The sequence below is a fragment of the Myiozetetes cayanensis genome, unplaced genomic scaffold, assembly GCF_022539395.1.
Source record: "Myiozetetes cayanensis isolate MyiCay16 unplaced genomic scaffold, myiCay2020 scf1, whole genome shotgun sequence".
Classification (NCBI taxonomy): Eukaryota; Metazoa; Chordata; class Aves; order Passeriformes; family Tyrannidae; genus Myiozetetes; species Myiozetetes cayanensis.
This window is the reverse complement of record NW_026086604.1, coordinates 7,671,851-7,692,912: the sequence shown is the minus strand read 5'-3', so window position 1 is coordinate 7,692,912 and position 21,062 is coordinate 7,671,851. Positions and strand designations below refer to the sequence as shown.

The 21,062-nt window shown below is 38.6% G+C and overlaps 1 protein-coding gene across 2 annotated transcripts in view; it reads right to left on the bottom strand.

The window, feature by feature from the left end:
* Positions 1-2,035: 2,035 nt before the first annotated feature.
* Positions 2,036-21,062, bottom strand: part of ADCY8 (adenylate cyclase 8) — a 122,291-nt gene continuing 103,264 nt past the window's right edge. For both annotated transcript variants that reach the window (XM_050307046.1, XM_050307055.1), the window contains 5 exons: positions 15,753-15,911; positions 11,840-11,986; positions 6,390-6,482; positions 4,114-4,228; positions 2,036-2,619 (listed from right to left, as the gene is read on the bottom strand). In XM_050307046.1, coding sequence (XP_050163003.1) covers positions 2,132-2,619; positions 4,114-4,228; positions 6,390-6,482; positions 11,840-11,986; positions 15,753-15,911 — 1,002 coding nt within the window. In that variant the 3' untranslated portion in view covers positions 2,036-2,131. The remainder of the gene's footprint in view (positions 2,620-4,113; positions 4,229-6,389; positions 6,483-11,839; positions 11,987-15,752; positions 15,912-21,062) is intronic.

Below are 21,062 nucleotides of genomic sequence, written 5' to 3'. Positions count from 1 at the left end.
GAAAACCAGTTCAGCTGGGCTATTAGCTATGTTTAGAGGACCAGGAGAAGTCAACCCATACAGCACAGAAATAAGCTGTTAAGGAGAGGACAGCTGTTAATGAGCTGTTTAAACCAGCCAAGGCTTCCTTATTCAGTGCTTTAAATACCACTGTAAATGTGAAATTATTTTAACTGCTTCAGATACCATCACTTCCTTGTCTTCATCTCCTACAGTATCAGTACTGGTATGGGTGAGCTGAGAGGGGCTCAGCTTTTTCTGTGTGGCATAAAAATTGACATTTGTGGGGATGCAAAGGCGTAATCAGTTTGGAACAAGACCTCAGTTACTGGCATCATCATCACTGAGTATGACATTTCAGACTGCTCTTTGCTGTCTGTGCTCAGATTCACTGTTCAGTGATACAGTTTTCTGTGGAATTTATTAATTCATTTTTATTATTTTCTATTTCTGAAGATGGCAGTCAACTGATAAAATTTTTCCCTTATTATTTTACAATGGAAAGCATTATTTTTTATCTCATTGCAATTAAAAACTTTCATGTTTTGGTGCCCCTTTTGTCAGTAAACAGTAGTGTCTTATAAAATGTAGGAATCGAGATTTCCTAGCCAAATTGGTCATCTCCTGAAATGAGGTTAATCCAGTGGCAATGCTTACAAAAAAGCCCTAGTTTTCATTAAGGACCAGGTTAAGAGCCTGCAAAAAGGAAGTCTTTGTATTTACAATGAATCGGTGTGTTGCACTGTGTTGTTTGAGTGTGGTGTCATCTGGGGATTACCGTGTGATTAGAGGTTCTGCTCTTCCATCTGTGATTTACTTTAAAGATAATATTTACTGAGACAAACCCAGCTCCTCTGAGCACACAACTTGATGAGAGGTTCATTCGTGCACTTTACAGCTCAGTATGAATCATGGCACCAATGTGAACAGGAACCTGAGCTATGTGTTTACTCTTTCCAAGGTGAAGTTGAGTAGCCATTCCTCAAAAAGTTAACTTCCTCTTGATGCACCTTTTGATTTCCTTTTGTAGCACTGAGATGTGCCACTGTAGCATCCCAGCAGGTTTGTCTCTGTGCTAACACACAAATAATTTAGGGTATTCTCAGTGTTTGCTCCTCCTCTTCTTGAGGGAATTGAGTGGGAGTTTAGCAGTTTTATCTCCTGCTGTACTTCAACACATACTCATTTTACAGCCTCAGACAACCCTTGTTTTGTTGAGAACTCAGACTGGTGACAAGTTGAGAGCTGAGTGCTGGAAAGATACTCCAGAGAACTTGATTAGTTCCTTGACCAGGCAACTATTTCAGCTGAAGGCTCCAGACATGTCATTCAAGCTGTAAGTCTGTTACCTGTTCAGAGATGTCTTGTGCCAGTCAAGACACCACACTGTGTCTGAACCCTCCAAACAGGGCTGAGAGACGTGACTCAGTGCCCACAGGGAGACCCTTGACTGCCTGGCTTGGGTGCAAGAGGTCAGGTGGACACCAGCACACAGTTTATCTACCTACAGTGCAGTCACCCATCTATGAGGAGGGCACTTTAGTCTTATCTTTCAAGAATCTACGACCATAGGACTCAGTGGAATCAGTGAGTTTAGGACAAGATTCATCTCATCTCCCAGGTACTCACATCTGGGCAGATAACACACCTTAAAATCCTTTGACTGTGTGGTCCCCTGTTGTTATGGGGACCAGGCAACTAGCTTAGATGTGTATAAATTTACTTGAAGGCAACTGAGGGCGAGAAGAACCTACTCAATTTGCTTTTGCTTTGCTTTCATCTGAAAAGTGTGGGCAGTATTCCCTCCTTTTGCCATCATTAACTCCCTACACAATTCATGTTCTAAATCCCTCATGCCAGGGGTTTATTCTTGTGCCTTTCTGCAGGTAGATGACACAGCAGAGTGGTGACCTACAGCTACTGTGTCTGGACATTCAGAGGCTAACTGCAGCTGGTGAGGAGAGATGATGGCACCATTTTAAAAGTTTAGGAATTTGAATCTCATAGAAATACCATACCAGTAAAAAAATCACACTTCTTCTAAAAAAAATTAAACCTTTTTATTTGTATATTTATTTTTATATATAAAAGAAATACAAAAAAAAAAAAAAAAGAACACAAACAATGCTGATTATGGCAATTCAGTTTTGTCAGCCCCCTCTGCCTGGGCTGCTGCCTCAGATCCACCGGGAGTGAGCAAAGTCCTCCGGTTGTAATGTCCTTTTATGATTCCAGAGTTATTGTTCTCATTAAGAATTTGTTTCTGTTTTTGCCTGTTAAGAGACTGTACAAGTCCTAGTACAACAGCTGCTAATGAATACTGTCCAGTCAGTTTTCTTGGTTGTAAGATTAAAGGATTTGGTTGAACTCTTCCTAGAAGAAAATATGTTTTGATTTTTCCTTCCTGTTCACTGATACCTTTGACATAAATCTCTCCTCGGTAGTCGAAGGCAAATCCCCGGTCCTTCAGGATCAGATACGTTTCTTCAGGCACTTGTATTCTGTCACTAACACCTGTGCTGTCCATTCGACTGGCTAAATTAACTGTTTTGCCCCAGATGTCGTATTGGGGTTTCTTAGCACCGATAACTCCAGCTACGACAGAGCCATGGCTAATCCCTAATAATAAATTAAAAAAAAAAATTGAGAAGATAAATGGTTACACAAGGATGGCTAAAGACCATATTTGCACTTAAGAGTCAGGTGAGGACTGGTTCAGATACACTTATCTCTGAGGTTAAGGAAGAGGTGTACATATAAAGAAATTAAGGAAAAAAAAAAGCTGGAAAATCTAGAAAACATGAAAAGTGATATCCACCGGGTTGTTTTATAGGACATCCATGTCAGTGGAATCATATTACTTATGTGTCATCTCTATTGTGCTCATTTTTGTCAAAGTTCCTGCAAACTTATTCGCACATAGTAGGAAAGATTTCTCTGGAAGGATCTTTCTGGAACTATATATGTTGAAGGCAACCTGGTTAGTGTTATACAGTCAAGAAATTACATTCTTATGTTCCATGAAGTGAAAATACTAAAGCATTCTATGAAGTTGTATAAAGACTGTATCTTGTAAGACTATTGCATAAATTCAAGACAAGCAATAACTAATTTTTTTTCTATAGCTGTGATTTAAACATACATTTAGTGAGTGTGTAAGACACATCATTGGGAAAAGGGTTTTAGTTTCTTAGGGTTTTTTAAAAAGATTTTTTAAAATGGTGATAGAAATATTTCCAAAGAGTGTTGTATTCATGCTCTATTAAATCTTATACAAGTGATCCACACCAATTAAGAGTGGATGCCTGTTCCCTGAGAAATCTTGGAAACTGAGAGTTTTGCATTCAAAACTGTTAGGTCGTGCAGATCAGATAGTGGTGCTGTGACCCTCCATGCTGTGACTGCTGAATATACTTCAGATTTTCTATGGCAGGGCTGTAAAGGACATGTTTCTTCCAGGAGGTTTTTGGTTTTGGCCAGTGATCCAGTCAGCATGAGAAGATTTATATTTTCAGATTTACTCCTTCTGTGTGCCTTATATTCAGGCCATTTTTTCATGTCCCATCCCACTAGCCATCCAGGACATCTCATCCAGGATAATAGCTCCCTATCACAGCAATTCAGGGCTGCTGCCACTGGTCAGATTGGAACTGAAATTCAATTTTTGTGCAAAAATGAAGCAATACTCTCAGGGTTGACGAGAAGCTACTTTTACCCCTTTACTGGAGAAGAATCTTAGACAGGGAAATTAATTAGAGACTGTGTGAGTATCAACCTTGGGGCTAGGTTTAAGCTGTCCAGCTCACTTTCTTTGTTATATCTATGGTCTCTTGCCCAGACTTCATATAGACAGTAGCTTAACTACTCTCCCCACTCACAATTCACTGAAACTTGGAACTCCTGCAATCCCCAAGGCAGAGCCAATATTATGCAAAGGGAGTACTTCTTATCTGTGATTTTGCCTAGGATGAAGTCAGTTTGAAAACAGAGGATTATGTATTTGGACTCTCCTAAATGGTACACATCCATGCATTGTTCCTGGAGTGCACTTAATGGAGTCAGATCCTTGTGGACAAAACCCCCCTTTAATTCTTGTGTTTGAATCATGCTTACCAATACGGAGTTCAAAGTTGTTAAATGAATGCTTGTTGATCTCCTGTATGCTTTCGTTCAGAGCTATGGAGAAGTCAGCCAGGGCACACAAATGTCCCCATTTGTCTTCACATTGCTGGGGAAGAAGTTATAAACCAATACGTTAGAAAAGTTCTGCATTTGCCCACCCATCCCTACCAAGTGCCAAGTATTTGAATTTGGAATCTATAAGAACAGCCTCAACATACTAGATCCAAGAGAGGTAGGGTGCTATTAATGGTAATGCTTCCCATTTATATTACAACACAAATACCTGGATAGAGAGAAGCTTAGTGTAAACTACCAAAGAAAGTAACTTCTGTTCTGGCTGCCAGACAATCATGAGAATTAACAAGGCACGTGAAATCTATCTAAGGCTGAGAAAGATAGAGAGGATTGAGATAGATCAGGTGCAAGAGTCAAAAACTAGTGACAACCAAGGATGACCCATGTAAGCAAGAGGTAGAGCAAAAGAAATGAAAGATGTGATTCTCCTTTGCTGAAACAGTCACCCAGGAAAAGCACCAATTCCAGTGCTATCAGGGATGGAATAATGACAGAATAACAGGGAAAGCCAGGTAACCTGGGATCAACTAAGGGAGAGATAAAAGGCTCTTCTGTAGCTCCTTAATCACCTTTGCTTAGGGCAGTCAGGTCACTTCCTGTTCTTTCCCCTACATTTCGATTCCTACAGGGCAGTTAATATACAGATGTGGACCAGCAGTGGGTTTTGGACTTCCCAGAACACCAACAGAGCAAATAATGGGGCAGAGACTCGCAAGGGAGGCAGTGGAGTTAGGAACAGCTGTGGGATTGGCCCAATGATGGTGTGATATCACGTCATCTGTTCTGAAGCAAGGTAATTTTTTCTTCAGATTTCCAGTTCTTAGTTCAAAGCACTGTAAGTCTCTCTATGGGTCACACAGTCCAGCTCTTTGCAGTTTTCATCATACTCAGTGTTGAGCCTCTCTCTGGCATCATCCTGTTCTGTTCACGCTGTGTTTGGGCTTTGTCCTCAACCTCTTTATGATCACAGCTCTCCAACCTCCCTCAGCAGCCCACACCTCTTAGATGCTGACAAGGTGGCAGACATTATATGTGTGAAGATAGGTATATCCAAAACATACTTTAGAATTCCATTAAGCTCTTATAGTTCAAGAAAAGAGATGAGTTAATCAATCTTGGAAAGGTGATGAAGCTTTTCTCTGTTTAGATTTTTACCTCCCTCGAGAAGAGGTTAGGAGCCTGTAGATATAACCAGCTACCTCCCTGACAGTCAGTCCTTCTCTGCCCATCTGTACACCGAAGCATTTTTACTTGGAACAATCAAGAATCCCATGCATGTAGGTGGGAGATGCTCAGCTAGTTACACTCCATGTGTTTTATAATGTATTCTACACAAACAATGGAAAAGTTCTAGTTTATAAAGCTCTTGTTAATCTGGCTTCTGCTTATCTGGCAGCTGTGATCAACGTGGGCAGCTCTGATTCCCAGTCTGGGACTGATCCAGGGCAGCACACCCCTTTTGTGATGCTCATCCTTGGGGAGTGGCACCAGTTGCCAAAAAGACAGATTTGAGCAACAGCCAACTTCTTGCTGGATGTGTTTTAGAGCCTCATCTAACTCCTTTGGAGACCCTGTTTCCAGGCAAGTTCTTGGGTGGAATTATGAATGTATTCTCTCATCTGACTTGTCTGAGGTTTATGGCTGTGACTGTGTATGTGTCCTCTGTGACTGATTTCCCCCTCAGCTTGATTTGCTTGTTCTTCAGTTGAATTGATGGTCTGCTTTCTGTCTGATGTATAGTTATTGTGCTATCTGCAGATAAGCTGTGTCACAAAACAGTACAAATGCAGCATTACACTTGCATAAGGATGCTGTCAGTTAATAGATCCTCTCCATCGATTATTGGAGGTTGTCAGTCATGTTCCAGTCTGAGTTACAGTGATGGCTTTAGAGTATGTCTGAAGATATAGATAGACCTGATCTAGATTCACATTGGTGTGATTGAAAGGAAGGGTTTTTTTCTCCTATAAACCTAAATTTGAGGAAAGAATCCATATGGTTCTTGTTCCAAGCGCAAGATGGCATTTCAATTCATCAAGAAGTGCAACTATTGTCTGCCAGAAGCCCCAAATGTCTATTTTATTTTAGCAAAACCAGTTTTATGAGCAACACAAAGATAACACTCATATTTTCTAATATGAATGGTCAGACTAATCACAAGCTTTGCTTCTTAAAGAAAACTATTCTCTTACCTGTTTTTCAGGTGATAATCCTGACACAGCCATGTATGTACTCCCAATTGTTTTAATTTTTTCAATATCTTGAAATCTCTCTTCACCTAGTAACTAACACATATGTAAATAAATACTGTTACTTTTGTAATTATTAACACATAATTATTAACACAAAATGCTTCTACAGGTATGAAAAGGAATCTTTATGTCCTTGGTATTTTTTGGTTGGTCATGGCACACAGTTTATTCTGGGTTCTGGGGCACACTGATCTGGGACTTTGCAGCATCACCTACTCACAGAGTGCATTCAGGGCAAATTGTGCTGTTTGGTAAATCCCATAATGGCTAATGTAAAACATGCATATTTCAGCCTAAAATAAAAGCATCATAGTCCTGCATTTCCTGAGGTATGATCACTGACTATTAGTGAAGACAAACTCTCTGTGTATGTATGTTTGAATAGAAGATTTGATCACTTAAAAATGCTCTTAAAACTCTTTTGGAGGAACTCAGTTTGCAAATTAAGTGCTGCTACAGCAACAAATCAGGTGATGAGACCACTGTTCAAGGCCAGGGTGGATGAGGCTCTGAGTAACCTGGTCTAGGGAAAGGTGTCCCTGCCCATGGCAGGGGGGTTGGAACTAGATGACCTTTAAGATCCCTTCCAACCCAAACCATTCTATAATTCTATGGGTGTTAAGTAGGTATAAAGAACTTGAGAATCTGGGTAAGGAAGAATAAATTTAGTCTAGTGACTAAAGCACTGAGTGAAGTGGGAGTGACAGTTTGGTCCCTATTCCAACTCTATATTTATGACTTAACATGAGCTTTTCAAGAAATAGAAACCAGTCTTACATTCCTTGAAAGACCTAAGCAGAGTTCAGGATGTGGACTCAATCAGTGGCAATAGACTGTGGTATATGGCCATTAATCACCTCATCACAGGCTTTTAAAATATTTATTGCTGATGTTAATGTCAAATTCTCCAGGAATTGGTGATAAGCTGTATGGTATCTGATAAATTCAGGTATCAATATGGTTAGCAAGTCCTGGGGAAAAAAAAATCAGTTTACAAAGTAAAGGAATTTCAAACTTTCAGTTCTAAAGTTTTCACTTGGGGTTTAAATGAATAAAAAAGTCTTTCTGTGGTCAGGCAAAAATTCAATTAAATATTTCCCCCTTATTTTTCATACACTATTGTACATTCTTTTTCCATTCTGTGGGTTGGAATTTCCTGTCCATTAAGGGGATTATTTAATTCAAAGGGAGAAACATACCAAAGGCATAACATGAAATATCCGCTGCCATTGAACTAACCACAGTGTACGTCAGCTGGAGCACTGGGGTCTTGGAAGCTTTGCTGTTCGTGTGCAGATATTGCACCATCTGTCTCTAATGGGAGTCTGCTCAGCACTGAGCGGAGGGAATACAAAGCCATATGGTTAATGGCTCCCATCCAAGTCAGGAAAGTCCAAAAACTTGACCTGCTTCTCATTTTTCTTCAAACTGCCAGAAAAGCCCATGATGTACCTTTCCCTCCTACAAGGGCAACCCTTTCAACTGCTCTCTTAAAGATCATTTCTTGCAGCTCTGCCTTTGTGAGCAGTCTGAGAGCACCAGGTGTGTGGGCAAGGGGAGAAAAGAGCCCTGGATGAAAACAGTCTATATTTTCATTTCCTCAGGGTTGCTGGAAGCAACAGTAAACAGCACACTAATTTAAAATGTATAATAAATATCTAAAATTACTCTTTTTAAGAAAGAAGGAAACTATTGTCTGTGAGGCAATTTAGAAGAAATTATCTCAAGTTATCTTCTTACTCCTCATTCATTATTGTTCCAAATCTCTCTTTTTTCCTCCCCCTTGTTATATCTGGCCTGTTCAATAGCTTCTTTCCTTCTTGAAATAACAATCTATTTACCAATTACTTTCTTCACAGTATGACAGGTCAATGGATTTTGATATTGGGGGAAGATACTCTAACTCAGTCCTGAATCAGCTGCTATTTGCTGCATTTTAAATAGGCTGCTAATTTACAACAATAGTCCAGGGAACATTTTCAAACACTAGGATGTGATTTTTATCTAAAAATCTTGATGCCAAAATTCATGCACAGCCAAGGTTGTAGGGAGCTCAGACCCTGGGATAACATGTACAAGATAGTAAAAAAAAAAAAAAAAAAAAGAATATTCCAGGACATGACACACAACCTAAAAGTAATCAAAAGAAATCTGAAAACAGGATCCAGTGTTCTGTCGAAACCTCTACCTGTGGCAACATAATATATTAATATCTGTTGTCATATTAATTATGTAAATCACCGCAGGGTAAAGAAAATATGAGGGAAAAAAACCCAACTGTGAATAAGAAAGCTCATATTAAAGCACAAATCCCAACTGTAACATTAAGAGACATAAATGATAGATTAAAAAGCTAGAAAGAATATTACATTTTAAAAAAAGTCCTTCAGGACTCATGATTTCAGGAAAAATGTTCCAATGTTAATTTTTTGGTCCAACTTCTCTAAGACTTTAGCCTTGTATGTGTCTTAATACTACAGTCAGACAAAAAATAGGTAATTGTAAATGTAGTTTTTCAGTGTTCATGTTTGTTTCTTTCTGTCAGTCCAGAAACCAACACCTCCAATTCTGCCTCAGCTGAGAGGAAGACTGGATACTTTGGAAATCATAAGATTTGTGAAGCACGAGGGAAAAACACCTGAGTGGAGGCTGTCTTTTGAGAAGAGTCAACCACCTACTCTGCAAGACTGACTTTTGGGCCATGTTCCCCCAGCTCCCTAAGAAACACTCAATCACAACCTGACTGCTCTGTGGGCACCTACCCCAAGCAGTTGTCAGTGGCAGGTTCTGTTCCACCATTTGCTATTTTTTGTTCGACTCGCTTTGTCCAATCCAGATCCATTACGTTGAAAGCAAAATAACAGATCCAGACTGTAACCCCACTGCTTTGCAGTAACAAGGAAACCCTCTAAATAGAAGAAATAAGATTTTTTTCCAAGCCAGGTCAATTTGTATTTTTACCTCTCCATTCAGAAACATTATCCTGGCCCTACGGACAGATCATTCCTGATACTACTATCTCTGAAATGAAAAGAGGGGACTCACAGCGTAGAATCTGATTTGAGCTTAGGAGCTCAATTCAGCTTTCTAAACACATATGTCTGGTGTGATCTAGAGCACACAATGGCTTGCTCTAGGACAGTTTTCTGGCAGTGCAGCATTGGAGCAGAGATCCCATGTTGGTTTCTCAGATCAGGGTGTGTCAAATGGCACCAGGTGACCATGTCTGACACTCCTGTGCTTTCTACATTAGGGTTTCTCTACAGAGGTGTTCACATGATGCTGAGGAGCAAAGTTTTCCCATGGATAACAGACCTATTCTGCTCTCAGGCTGCACATCTGTATTTTGCTTCCAGGACTGTATTGAGACAGCAGGAAATGTTGGCAAGGAACATAATGAAAAAAAGGAGTAGCGACATCACGTAGTGTCAGTCAACAGTTACATGGCAACGTTGCTAGCCCTGAATGCCCAGAATGCCTTCTGGTTCTTTTTCCATGGGTAACATTACTCCCTTGAGCTGCTCTTTCTGGCATATCACTTTCCCATTGCTTAGACAGAATAAACTAATGACATGACCATGCTGCAAGTAGGTTAGCAGTCAGCAGGGGATCACATAATTTCATTTAATACCCATACCAAGAACATACCTATTCTTCAACAAAACATGTCTGGGACATAATACAGTCCCTAATTAGGTCCTTCATTAATTACAGAGCCACTGTTAGGGGCCTGAAAGTAATATTGTATTAAGGCTTTTGATGAAAACCTTGTCTTCAGTAATCGCCACAGCAGCAATGGAATTTTGTTGTGGAGATTGTGTGAACGTGCATGACAAAATATCTTAATGCAAAGACTATTGCCATGAATTAATTTAAGTTTGAGCGGTAATCATTTTAATCAGATCTGGAAAGAAAAACAAAGCTATTAATCAAGAAGCCTCACTGACAGCTGTGCAAGATCTCGGAGGTAAGAAGTGGGTATTTATACCCATAGGGAAAGCAGTGCAGGAGCTTAGCAGGTGGCAGAGTTCTTCTCATGGGAGAGTAATTTTGTTCTCCACTAAAATCCACAGGGATGCATTCCCTGTGAATTCATCTGTTTCTCACTAATAGTTTTAGTATCATGCCAATTATAAGGATGAACTCTCAATTTCAGTGTCTCTCAGAGTTTGGTAATCTTAACCCTGGTCCAGTTTTTATGAGCAACCACTCTATGAATGTTCCTCATGGAGGTGCCCAGGATGAGGAGTCACAGACCAATGGTTCCACATTTTCCCCTTCCCTATTTCCATCTGGACCAAATCAGTCTGGCACACAGATCCAATCTCACTGATAAGTAGAGAGGGTTCAAATTCTATTTCTGCTATTCGGGAAGCTCAGGAGGGCTACACACTCCTGAAAACTGCTTGCAGTGTATAAGATAAAATTCCCTATGACAGGTAATTTTAGCAGCATTTTTGCACCCTTCCTGGTTTTGAAGTTTTTTCAAATCTCTTTATTGGTCAGTGCTTTGTCTTCTTTCCTAATTCCTCTTGGGCTCATTGCAATTCTTGATACCACCTGTTGAAGATTCCTTACTAACTAGTTAGCAGAGTATGCAATACTAAGTAGGCAAATTCCTCCTTACTTCCTCTTCACTTAACCAAGTTTCCTTTGCTTCCATCTAGCAATAGCTACATTGGGAATCTGACTCTTCTTCTCCTGTCTGTCTTATCCCCTCCTCAGCTCCTTTTCTGAAATTAACTGGACAGGATAGCTAAATAAAATCTTTTTCCTTTTTGTCTCCATAAAAAAAAAAAAAATTCCCTTCACCTCTGAATTCCTCAGTAAAACAAACAGCTAATTTACTGCATTTAACTCTCTATAAAATCCCTGACCAGACAATTCTCCTCAGTTAATATATTACCATCATCTTTCATTCTCTACCCAAAATTTGCTTCTGTGCTTCACATTTAACTTGGCACTATCTTACCTTAAACATTCATTGAGTCCATTCAACCAATACCTTCAAAATTACATTTTAATCTGTTTGCATTTAGACCACTATTTTCCAGAACTGCTGAAATATGTTCATACTTCTTTCTTCTACAGAACTAAGGCATTTTCTGCTTCTAGTTACACAGATTTGTACTTTTACTTATGGTTGTTTACACTCTAGTATTGCTTTCAGCCTCTATCTCACTAGGTCATTCAGACCAATATTTGGCAAGACAAAGGACATAATAACAAACCAGACAATTTTAATTGGAGAAAAGAAAGAAAGAAAAAAAAAGACAATTATTGGAAGCAAAATAATCACAAAATTTGCTAATTTAGGATGAGATATTTTCTATTTGGGAACACATTGTTTGAGCACTATCAATCAGGTTTTCTGCAGTAGCTGGTATTACCTCATCAAAGTCTGCAATGATTTCATTCAGCAAGCGCAGACATTCTACTCCTTGGTTATTCATCTCAGTCTGGGAATAAAAGTCAGCAAATCCAGGAATAGAAGCGAACATCACACCAACAGCATCATAGGACTGCGAGTATAATTCCTAAAAGAACAATGAGGAAAAGTGAATTGAAGTGGTAACTGGAAAAAATGTAATTAGCCGCAATTAAAATAGTTCTGTTATTTTTTCCATGCATAAGACCTTAATATCTGATGATGGCATTAGTGTATGAACTTTTAGCCAAGTTCAACAGGATGAGGCTGACAGCTCTTATGTTTTTATTGCAGATTGTATGCAGGGTTTGCCCTTTCTTTGAAAGCCTGCTCCTTCTGCTTCTCAGGTCAAGGGGCTACACCAGCAAAAATGAAATAGAAATTTCCCTTTTAATTTATATGGGGAGTGACTTGAAGAAATGAAGGATTCTTTTGCAAGTATAAATACCAGAGAACCAAACACTGTTAGGCAAGCAAAAGGAACCTAATGTTTGCTATTTATTATTGTTTAAGTCTGTCTCAAACTTTTGCAGTTGACAATATATATATAAATTTATTTATTGACAGGAATAAGATGGGAGCATTTAAAATGTCTAATATGACCTCTTTATAAAAAATACTCTCAGTTACCACGTTTTCTGGAGGATAATTTGTACTTCAAACTGCTGGGGCTCTTGTAAGGTGACTGTGGAGCTCTTTGGTTACCTGGCTCTGGGAGATGTTCCTGCTATTAGGGTTTAAAAGGAGGGAGAAACAGAAATGAGGGTGATAATAGAGTTACTGGGGACAGAAAGCAGCTTGTAAAGGATCAGTCACAGGAGCCTATTAGGACAAAGTATGTGCTGGAATAAGCTCCCACTTACATTATTCATATAATTCACTCTGATACTGAATAACAGATGGAAGGGTTTGTGCCATTACCTATGTGAAAATGTGGACAGTTCTTCTCTGAACTAAAGCTAATTTTTAGGAATAAACTAATTTCAACTTTTAAAATGCCAAGACCATAACTCCTGGTAATATACCACTACCATATGCCCTCTCCTTTGTTGATTTTTTTTTCCTAGCTTCAATTTCCGTAGTTTTACCCAATGGTGGACACTTCCATTTCTGTTTTGGGACTTTTCTCATGTCATTCTGATCTGAAGTACTTTTTTCTCAATGTTCTTGTTAGGGACTTTAAAAAAATTTAATGCTTTGGTCTCACATTAAAAAGATATACTGTTGGTTGCCATACACTTGATGTGAACAATTCAGGCTCTTCTTCCTTCATCCTACTTCTCCCTAGAAAAGTATCCTGAATCCCTGGCCTGCACTTTGATATGCCATTAATGCTGCTACTTAGCTGAGCTCTTTAGCAAAGTGTTCCACAGTAAAAGTGGAGAAATTTTTCCAGTTTGAGAAGTTGCTGCAAAGCTTTGATTGAGAAAACGCGATTGATTCCTTTGCTGCCCTTACACTGTCTTTCATGGATGAAAATCCTCAGGGTCATGGAGGCCATACTCTAAGGACACTCTTGTTCTCTTTCATGGGTACAGAGAAAGGTAATACACAAATTAGTTCGTGGATGCTTATGGAAAAATTTGCAATACGTGCTAGGAGAAGCACAAGCACATTCAGGCATACCCTTTCCTCAGATCATGAAGATAGAAAACAACTGGCTGAGCCTTCAGCTGATCTGTTTTTCTATTTTTGGTAAGAAGCATCAAGGCAGAAATAATACATCCATGAGAAAATGCTACAGTACACATTTGGGAATTCATTTTTTTGAGAGTAGAGAAATTAACTTAATGGCCAGACATGAACTGCAGGATTGATTGTACTGAAATCTGGTAGATGTTACAGTCTGCCAGCTCATGCATAAATCATCCCCAAGTATAGTTACTGTGGCAATTGCCTTACAAAAAGCAGGGGTGGTGGAATTGAATTCAGTGGCAAATTACTGAAGCATCAGCAGTGAGCCATGGGGCATCTGCTTATTTCTGAAGATTATTATGCATGTGACTGTATGTGAATGGAAGTGTAAGATAAGAAACTTATTTCCTGAAAATCCATAACACAGATAAGCCAGAATGCACTCTTGGTTGGTATCAGGGTCTGCTCCATTTGCAGTGAAACATTTTAACCTTGTTGCTTTCACACACACTTTTTCTCATGTGCAGAGCAGTGTTTTTATGGCAGTTTAATACCCACAGAGTGTAAAATTTCTCAAGAGATTGATTTCTAAAGTGCCTTTTCTTGTAGCTTCTCACTATGTCATCCTTCCCTAGGTGATACTTGAAATCAGGACACAATGATTCCTCATTGTGCAGTCTAATTTATCTGGCTATATCTATTTCCAAAATGTACAATCAGAAAATTATGGCCTTGATGTCTTTTTGCTACATAATGAGAGATATGTCAGTTTTGGCAATGTGAATCTTGCAAAATACCTCCGCATTTTATAGAAGATAATTCCAATATTATGTGAGAATATTCCAGTTTTATCATACAGTAGGCTTTATTTACAGATAATATTATAATATGCATTTGCCTTATTTCAAATAAGAAGTAAGTGATTTACTGCTGCTTTCAGAAACAAATTCTGAACTTTCCTTTATCCCTCTCCAGGCTTTGTCTTAGGAATATCCAGAGTCTCCTTTATCATGTTTTACTTTGTGTACTGCAAACACTTTTTAGGAACATAGCCACAAACCATGTTTCTGAAATGGGTGTTTTGTTAACTGCCGTAAAGAGGCAATTCAGGGGCAATATGAAATGTCAAAAATGTTCTCTTGTGTCTAAAGATATGAAAGCCTCAGGTCTGTTGCCGCTGGTTGCACAGATTACCTCCATAATCACCGGCAGGGCTCTAATAATACTTCTGCAACAGTGGGCTAGCATAAGTTTGCACAGACATTCTGTTAAATTCACATGCATTTTTTATGAATAATAGATTTTCATAGACTCATAGGTTGGAAAGGACTTCTGAATGTCATTTAATTCAGTTTTCTATCAAAGCAGGGCCAATTAGGTCAAGGCTTTCATGACCTTCTTCAGTTGAGGGCTGAGCTTGGCTCTGTCTTCACAGAATCACAGAATCATTAGGGTTTGAAGAGACCTCTGGAGATCCTCCAGTCCAACCTCTCTGCCAAGGTAGGGTCACCTAGAACAGGTTACCCAGGGATGCATCCAGGTGGCTTTTGAATGTCTCCACAGAGGGAGAATCCACAACCTCCCTGGGCAGCCCATTCCAGTGCTCTGTCACCCTCAATGTAAAGAAATTCTCCCTCATGTTGAGGTGTAACTTCTTGTGTTACAGTTTAAGGCCATTGCTCTTTGTACCATAAAGATTCTGGCACCATCCTCTTGGCATCCACCTTTGAGATATTTATATGCATTAATGAGATCGCCTCTTAGAGTTCTCTTCTCCAGACTAAACAGGCCCAGCTCCCACAGTCTCTCCTCATAAGAGAAATGCTCCAGACCCCTAATAATGTCTTGTCTATAAACACCCATCAGGTACTGGAAGACAATAATGACATCCTCTTTCAGCATTTTGCTCTTAAATTTAAACAATCACAGGTCTCTCAGACTCTCCACATATGTCATATGCCCCAATTCCTCAATCATCCTGGTGACTGTCTGCTAGACTTGCTCTAGTAGGTCCACATATTTCCTGCTGGTGAGTCTGAACACTGAAACATCAATCTGGATGTGGTCCTAGAACCTTTATTTCAAAACATGAGTTTTTTTTTCAGTGTGAATCAGATACCAAATATTGGCAGTAATTGTGCAATAAATCCTATAGAGAACTAAGTTTCAACAATTTCTGAACAGATCTGCTTTTCTTTTACTAATGAAATAAAAATATATAAAAAAAACCTGACACATACTTCATTATCCCTATCCTTCTCCAGGAAGTGACGAGCAACATGGCTGGGTAAAATATTCCGTAGCATGTTTTCATTGTGCTCCCTCAGCTCCTTCATTTCATTGATTTCTTCTTTTGCTTGAACACGCCACAGAAAATCCAGCCTTGCTGTGTATTCAAGCTGTAGTTCCAGAAAGAAAAAAGAGACAAATATAAAGTAGAGATTGTCATCCTGGCAGGCTGCTTGTGCCATGTAACCACCTTCAGTGCTGCTGAAGATCTTTGAAAGAATTTGATTTACTTGCCAGAAAAAGAGGTTATTTCTTTGCCTTATGTACAGTGAGAGTCACAGAGTAATCTTGGGCAAAATAATAATTGTCATATCACTGCTATGGTCAGTGGATAGAAAATGTCACAAAATTATTTTCCTTTTAAACACCTCTGTATTCGTTAGATAATGGAGTCAGACAGGAGGTAAGGTAGTGGCAGATATTGGTATTGATATGAAACAAATATGTTGCCCTTCTCGTATGTGTTTTCAAATTACATGAGTTTCATGAGAAAATAGCACAAGGGTAATTCCAAACACTTGGCAGAGATGTCCTTCTCAAGGATGAGTACCTTTCATCAAAATTATATGTATAACAGCCCAGTGTACTCCCAAAGAGGACTTTCAAATCTGTGGCACCAAAATGACATGGTTATACCTTTGGGACATGCAGTTATTTTCAACTTAAGGCTTCCAAAAAATAGTGGAAAACATGCTATTTGTCACCCCCTCAAATACTTTGTCACTCATGTATTATGGGGCCAGAGCCTGCAATCACAGTTTAGTACATGTACAGTGGCAGTGCCTGGTACCTTCAGCTACAAATAGAAGTTAAATGGTTTTCAGTACTGTGTGTGTGCAGAACAAAAGCTGTGCACAGCAGAGGTTATAGATGCATACAGATATATGCATTGTTTAGTTATATATGTGTATATAGATGCATATTCATATATATATATGAATGGCAGCTGTCTGCTAGCTGAAGCAGGGAATATGTCAAAACATCATGTTGCTTGCTTGAGAGGCACACGTGTGTCAGCACAGGGACAAGATCAACACTGCCAGAGCTCTTGTGCTTTACACTGAAGAAGAGTTTAAAGTAGATTTTAAGGCAGCTGACACTGTAGCTTGCAAAAGAGGTGACTTATTAAGCTACAGCATTATTGGAAATGATGGAAATATTTCTACAGTCAGTAAACTGAAAGAGAAAATATATTCGCGAAGTTTGAGGTGCCCTAACAAGAGATAATAATACCCATCATGGAAATGTGTTATGCCAGAAAATAGATGAAGTTTTACAATTTTGAGAGACATCAAATGGTTTGTCAAAAGATGCTGGGATTAAGGAATTTTTTGGGATATAATTCATGTACCAAACTGAAATAAAGGACAAACCTGCAGTGGGTGGGAGTGACTAAGAGGGGGTTCAGGCATTGTTTAGTGACTCATCTTGGTCACATTTTTAAGTCAGCAGCAGTGATGAATGGCAAACTCTTCAGAAGAAAATGCGAAGCACCTTGCAAGGGAGCTTATAGGTTGACTGTACTCCAGGGAGCTTTCCTTCCTAAAAGCTATAAAGTGACTGTGGCTTGATATAAACTTCCAAGGCCTGTATGCAAATTGGCAGTGATTTACTTGCCTCTGGGTGCTGTTAACACCTTTATAAATAATCTCTTTTCTACTGATGTGTTGATCTTCTATCTTGGGACCATTAATTCACTTTATTAATGGCAACAAAAAAAAGTCAGGAGAAAGCATCTTTAAGTAATTTTTTCAATATTTTTCAGTTTCCTTCCCCTTTCCTTTTGTGCTAGAACACAGAGCTCATACCAGATAACTGACTTTTATCCCTGCCAACTAACTGAGAAGGTAACCTTGACTATAATTTTACAGGTTCTAAAGGTATTTTACAGATTGACTTGAAACAGGAGCTGCTGGTGGATTCTGAGTACTTTGATGCTTCAAGATATTTAATGCTACTACAATAAGAGCTTTGAAAAAATGATGGTACAGTTTTTCACACCTGCTCTACAGGGAAATGTCACATCTTTAAGCCTAGCTCAGAATAGCAGCAGCTAATCTTTACATTTTAGATAATGTCATTCTGCTTATTTATGATCACATTGTAACATGAAATACTTTTCTTGCATCATCAGTGGACTACCAAGATGACACTGTCAGCTCAGAGATAAAGGGGTGCTATGTATGAGGTTTAAAAATAGAAAATGTTAAGATGATACTTTGCTAAGTTCTTATATTTGCTAAAACTAACAAAATTAAAGGGTTGAGTTTTTGGGCTTATTGTTTGATTGCCTAAAGAAATATTCCTGAGCATAGTGGTGCCAATAAAAGTGACTGTAACATAAATCTCTAAATGTGTTTTCTTGCCCTGATATGTAGCTCTGTGAAACACTCCTAATTTCAATTGTGACTGAAGAAAAAAGAGATGTATTACACAGGAAGCCTAACACTATGTTCACTACATGCTGCACAACCTACCCACTCTGAAGACAATTGCTACATGCAAGGAAAGCACACGGTAAGAATCAGAGTTTGAGTGGCAGCATATTCTTTCGTAGAGGAGGAGAAAAGAGAATTTACAACCCAAAGGGATATTTTCAATGATTAAACAAAATTTAACTCCAGATAAAACAAGCAAATATCCATTCTGAGTGAACACATAGAAAAGGTAATGCAATATAAGTCTGAATATAGCAATGAAAAACCTGAGGCATAATACTGGAACTAAGACTGTCTTCCTCTCTTTTTTTTTTTAATTAAATTGCTGTGCGGAGAAGTCAGTCCTTCCTGCCTTCCACAAGGCTCTATAGAGTTAAGATACAGCCCTGACATCCAGCAGTTATTGGGTACAGAGCTGTCTGTGCCTGCCCTGGCAAAGTTCATGTCTCTGTACCAAAGAACCCCAGAAATGGGAGCAAACCAGTCAGCGAGTTGACACCTGCCTACACCAGAACACTCAGCTGGTGTAGGCAAGATCTATGCCCAGATCTACAATCTCAAAGAAACCAGAGAAGATTTTGCCTTCTGTTTTAAAAGGCCTTTTTTTTAGGTCTGACTGGGGTGGAAGGAGAGGAAGGACTGAGTCTTCTGTGGGTAGTTTTATTCCCTCTTTCCAATTGTTAAAACCTCCTCTTTTAAAGCTATGGCAGAAGGTTTCGCTCAGAGTTAAACTTTTTGTATTGTGTGTTTTCACTAGAGGTGAAATTCTAGTAGAGAAAAATGTTGTTTTGTAGTTTGTTAGGATTTCAAGGCATAGTTTATGTTGGCACAAAATGTTCTACTTTAACTCATTAAAAAGACAAAGCAGTAAATGAACACATTTTACAACAGATTAGGTCTAGTCTTAAAATTATCCACAACACTTCTATGTGTTGTTTCTCAGGTTTAGTTTTCAGAAGCACTGCTGTAAAATATGCATTACTTGTGTTAAAAAAAGATGTGCTTCTAGATGAAACTGAATTTCTAGTAGGGAATTAGTCTATAAAGGCATCTAACAGTAACAAAATACTTTTAATAATTAAAAGTATTCTTAAAATCCAGATCAGATCTTAAGAAAGCTCTAATAAGCCAGTATCACACACATTTTTCTCAAATTTAATTTTCAATTTTGGGTGCAAAAGTTGGGATTAACTTTAAATCACAATGGATTAAAAAACAATAGGTAGTTATTTAGGAATTGAATGTCCATAAATTTAATTTTACAAAAAGGAACTTCTTTTTAGGTAAATCCACCTAGAATGAGACAAGTTTTAAACTATTCTACCTCAGAATACTTTTGCAGTTTGTGAGATGCAAAGCTGTGCTGGAGCACAGCTTTATTGGACTTACTGTGCTCCTCAATTCACACTATTGAAGTGTTGAGGTTTTTTTAATGTATTCTGGAAGAAACTTCTGTATATACATTTAATTGGCAACTATACAGAGACTTTTAGGTTAACTCTATAATAAGAAATCTAACAACACAAGGAAGCATTCTTCAGTATTGCTGTTGGATACTGTTAAATTGATAGAGTGGCCTTAGAATGGTTTGGGAGAACATGAAGGAATTAGAACATCTCAGGGACTTCTTTCAAGGGTATTTTTAGTGCAGCCACTCTGTTTTATGGAACAAGAAAGATTAATAGAATGGAAAAGAACCTCTGCTCTGCTAACAGGCCTCTGGGCTGGAAAATACTCTTAAACCCTCCAGATCAGGCTTTTGTAGAAGACAGATGTTTACACCCAGAATTGTGATCCTGAAGAGTATTATCTGGATTCTGTCTAATTCTTTCTCTACCTAAACTCCTCTGGTGTTGTCTTTCTCGGTACTTTAGCTGATTCCCAAGCCTGAGATTTGTATCATGGCATATGGTAACCATTGTGAATATTATAAGGCTTATCACAAATTTGGGATGTTCAGTTCTTATTTTCTCTGTATTTTTCCCAAGTGGACTTTGTGTCTTGTTTAAGAAATGTCACAGTACATTGCTTTCTGTCAAACTTAAATCTGGGCACAAAAAGCATTTTATTCCTTGCATTTCATTCCTCATTCCCTCAAAAAGAAGATAAAAAGAATGAAAATTACTAGAATATTTAGGTGTCCCCTTCTTTTTGTTCTCCTGTGGAAGAAATGGAGGCCTTAAGTCTCAGCACAACTTACAAAGTTCTTGTAATAAAGTGTATAATACTATCTTACTCATCACAGAATTTTTCCTTTTTTACTACCTCACTTCAGGAGGATTGAGAAATGTTGGTATTAACCAGCCTAATGCTCTTGAGGGGAAAATCTTTAATCAAGTTGGACAACACCTAAAAGCTTGCTGCTTGCTTTAATACAATGGTCCTGTTTGCTTTATGTGAACAGAAACTGCCTCAAGTCAGCATGTTTGACATCCAGCAGCCCAGAGCTTGAGAGCTAGAAATGCTGTGAAGAAAACACCAACGCATTTGTTATTTTAAATCTAAATTTGTCATAATTGACTCTCCCTGTGCACTATGTATGGACTCCTGATATACCCACTTTTCAGTTGCTCCTCAAGTATATCAGTCCTAAAGCTCTGACATCCCCAAATCCTGGTTATAATCTAGGTCCATGTGAAGGGATTCTTGCAAGTGGTCCATGACACCAAGTAGTTAGTATTGGTGCTTAACTCAAATTTTCTTCATTTCCTAATTTCTGTTGTTTTTTCTTTATGAACATACTGAGCTATTTCACAGAAGTTTTATTATTTACTGTTTGTTAATCCCTTTCTATATTTTGGTTTTATGCTTACTCAAGTGCAC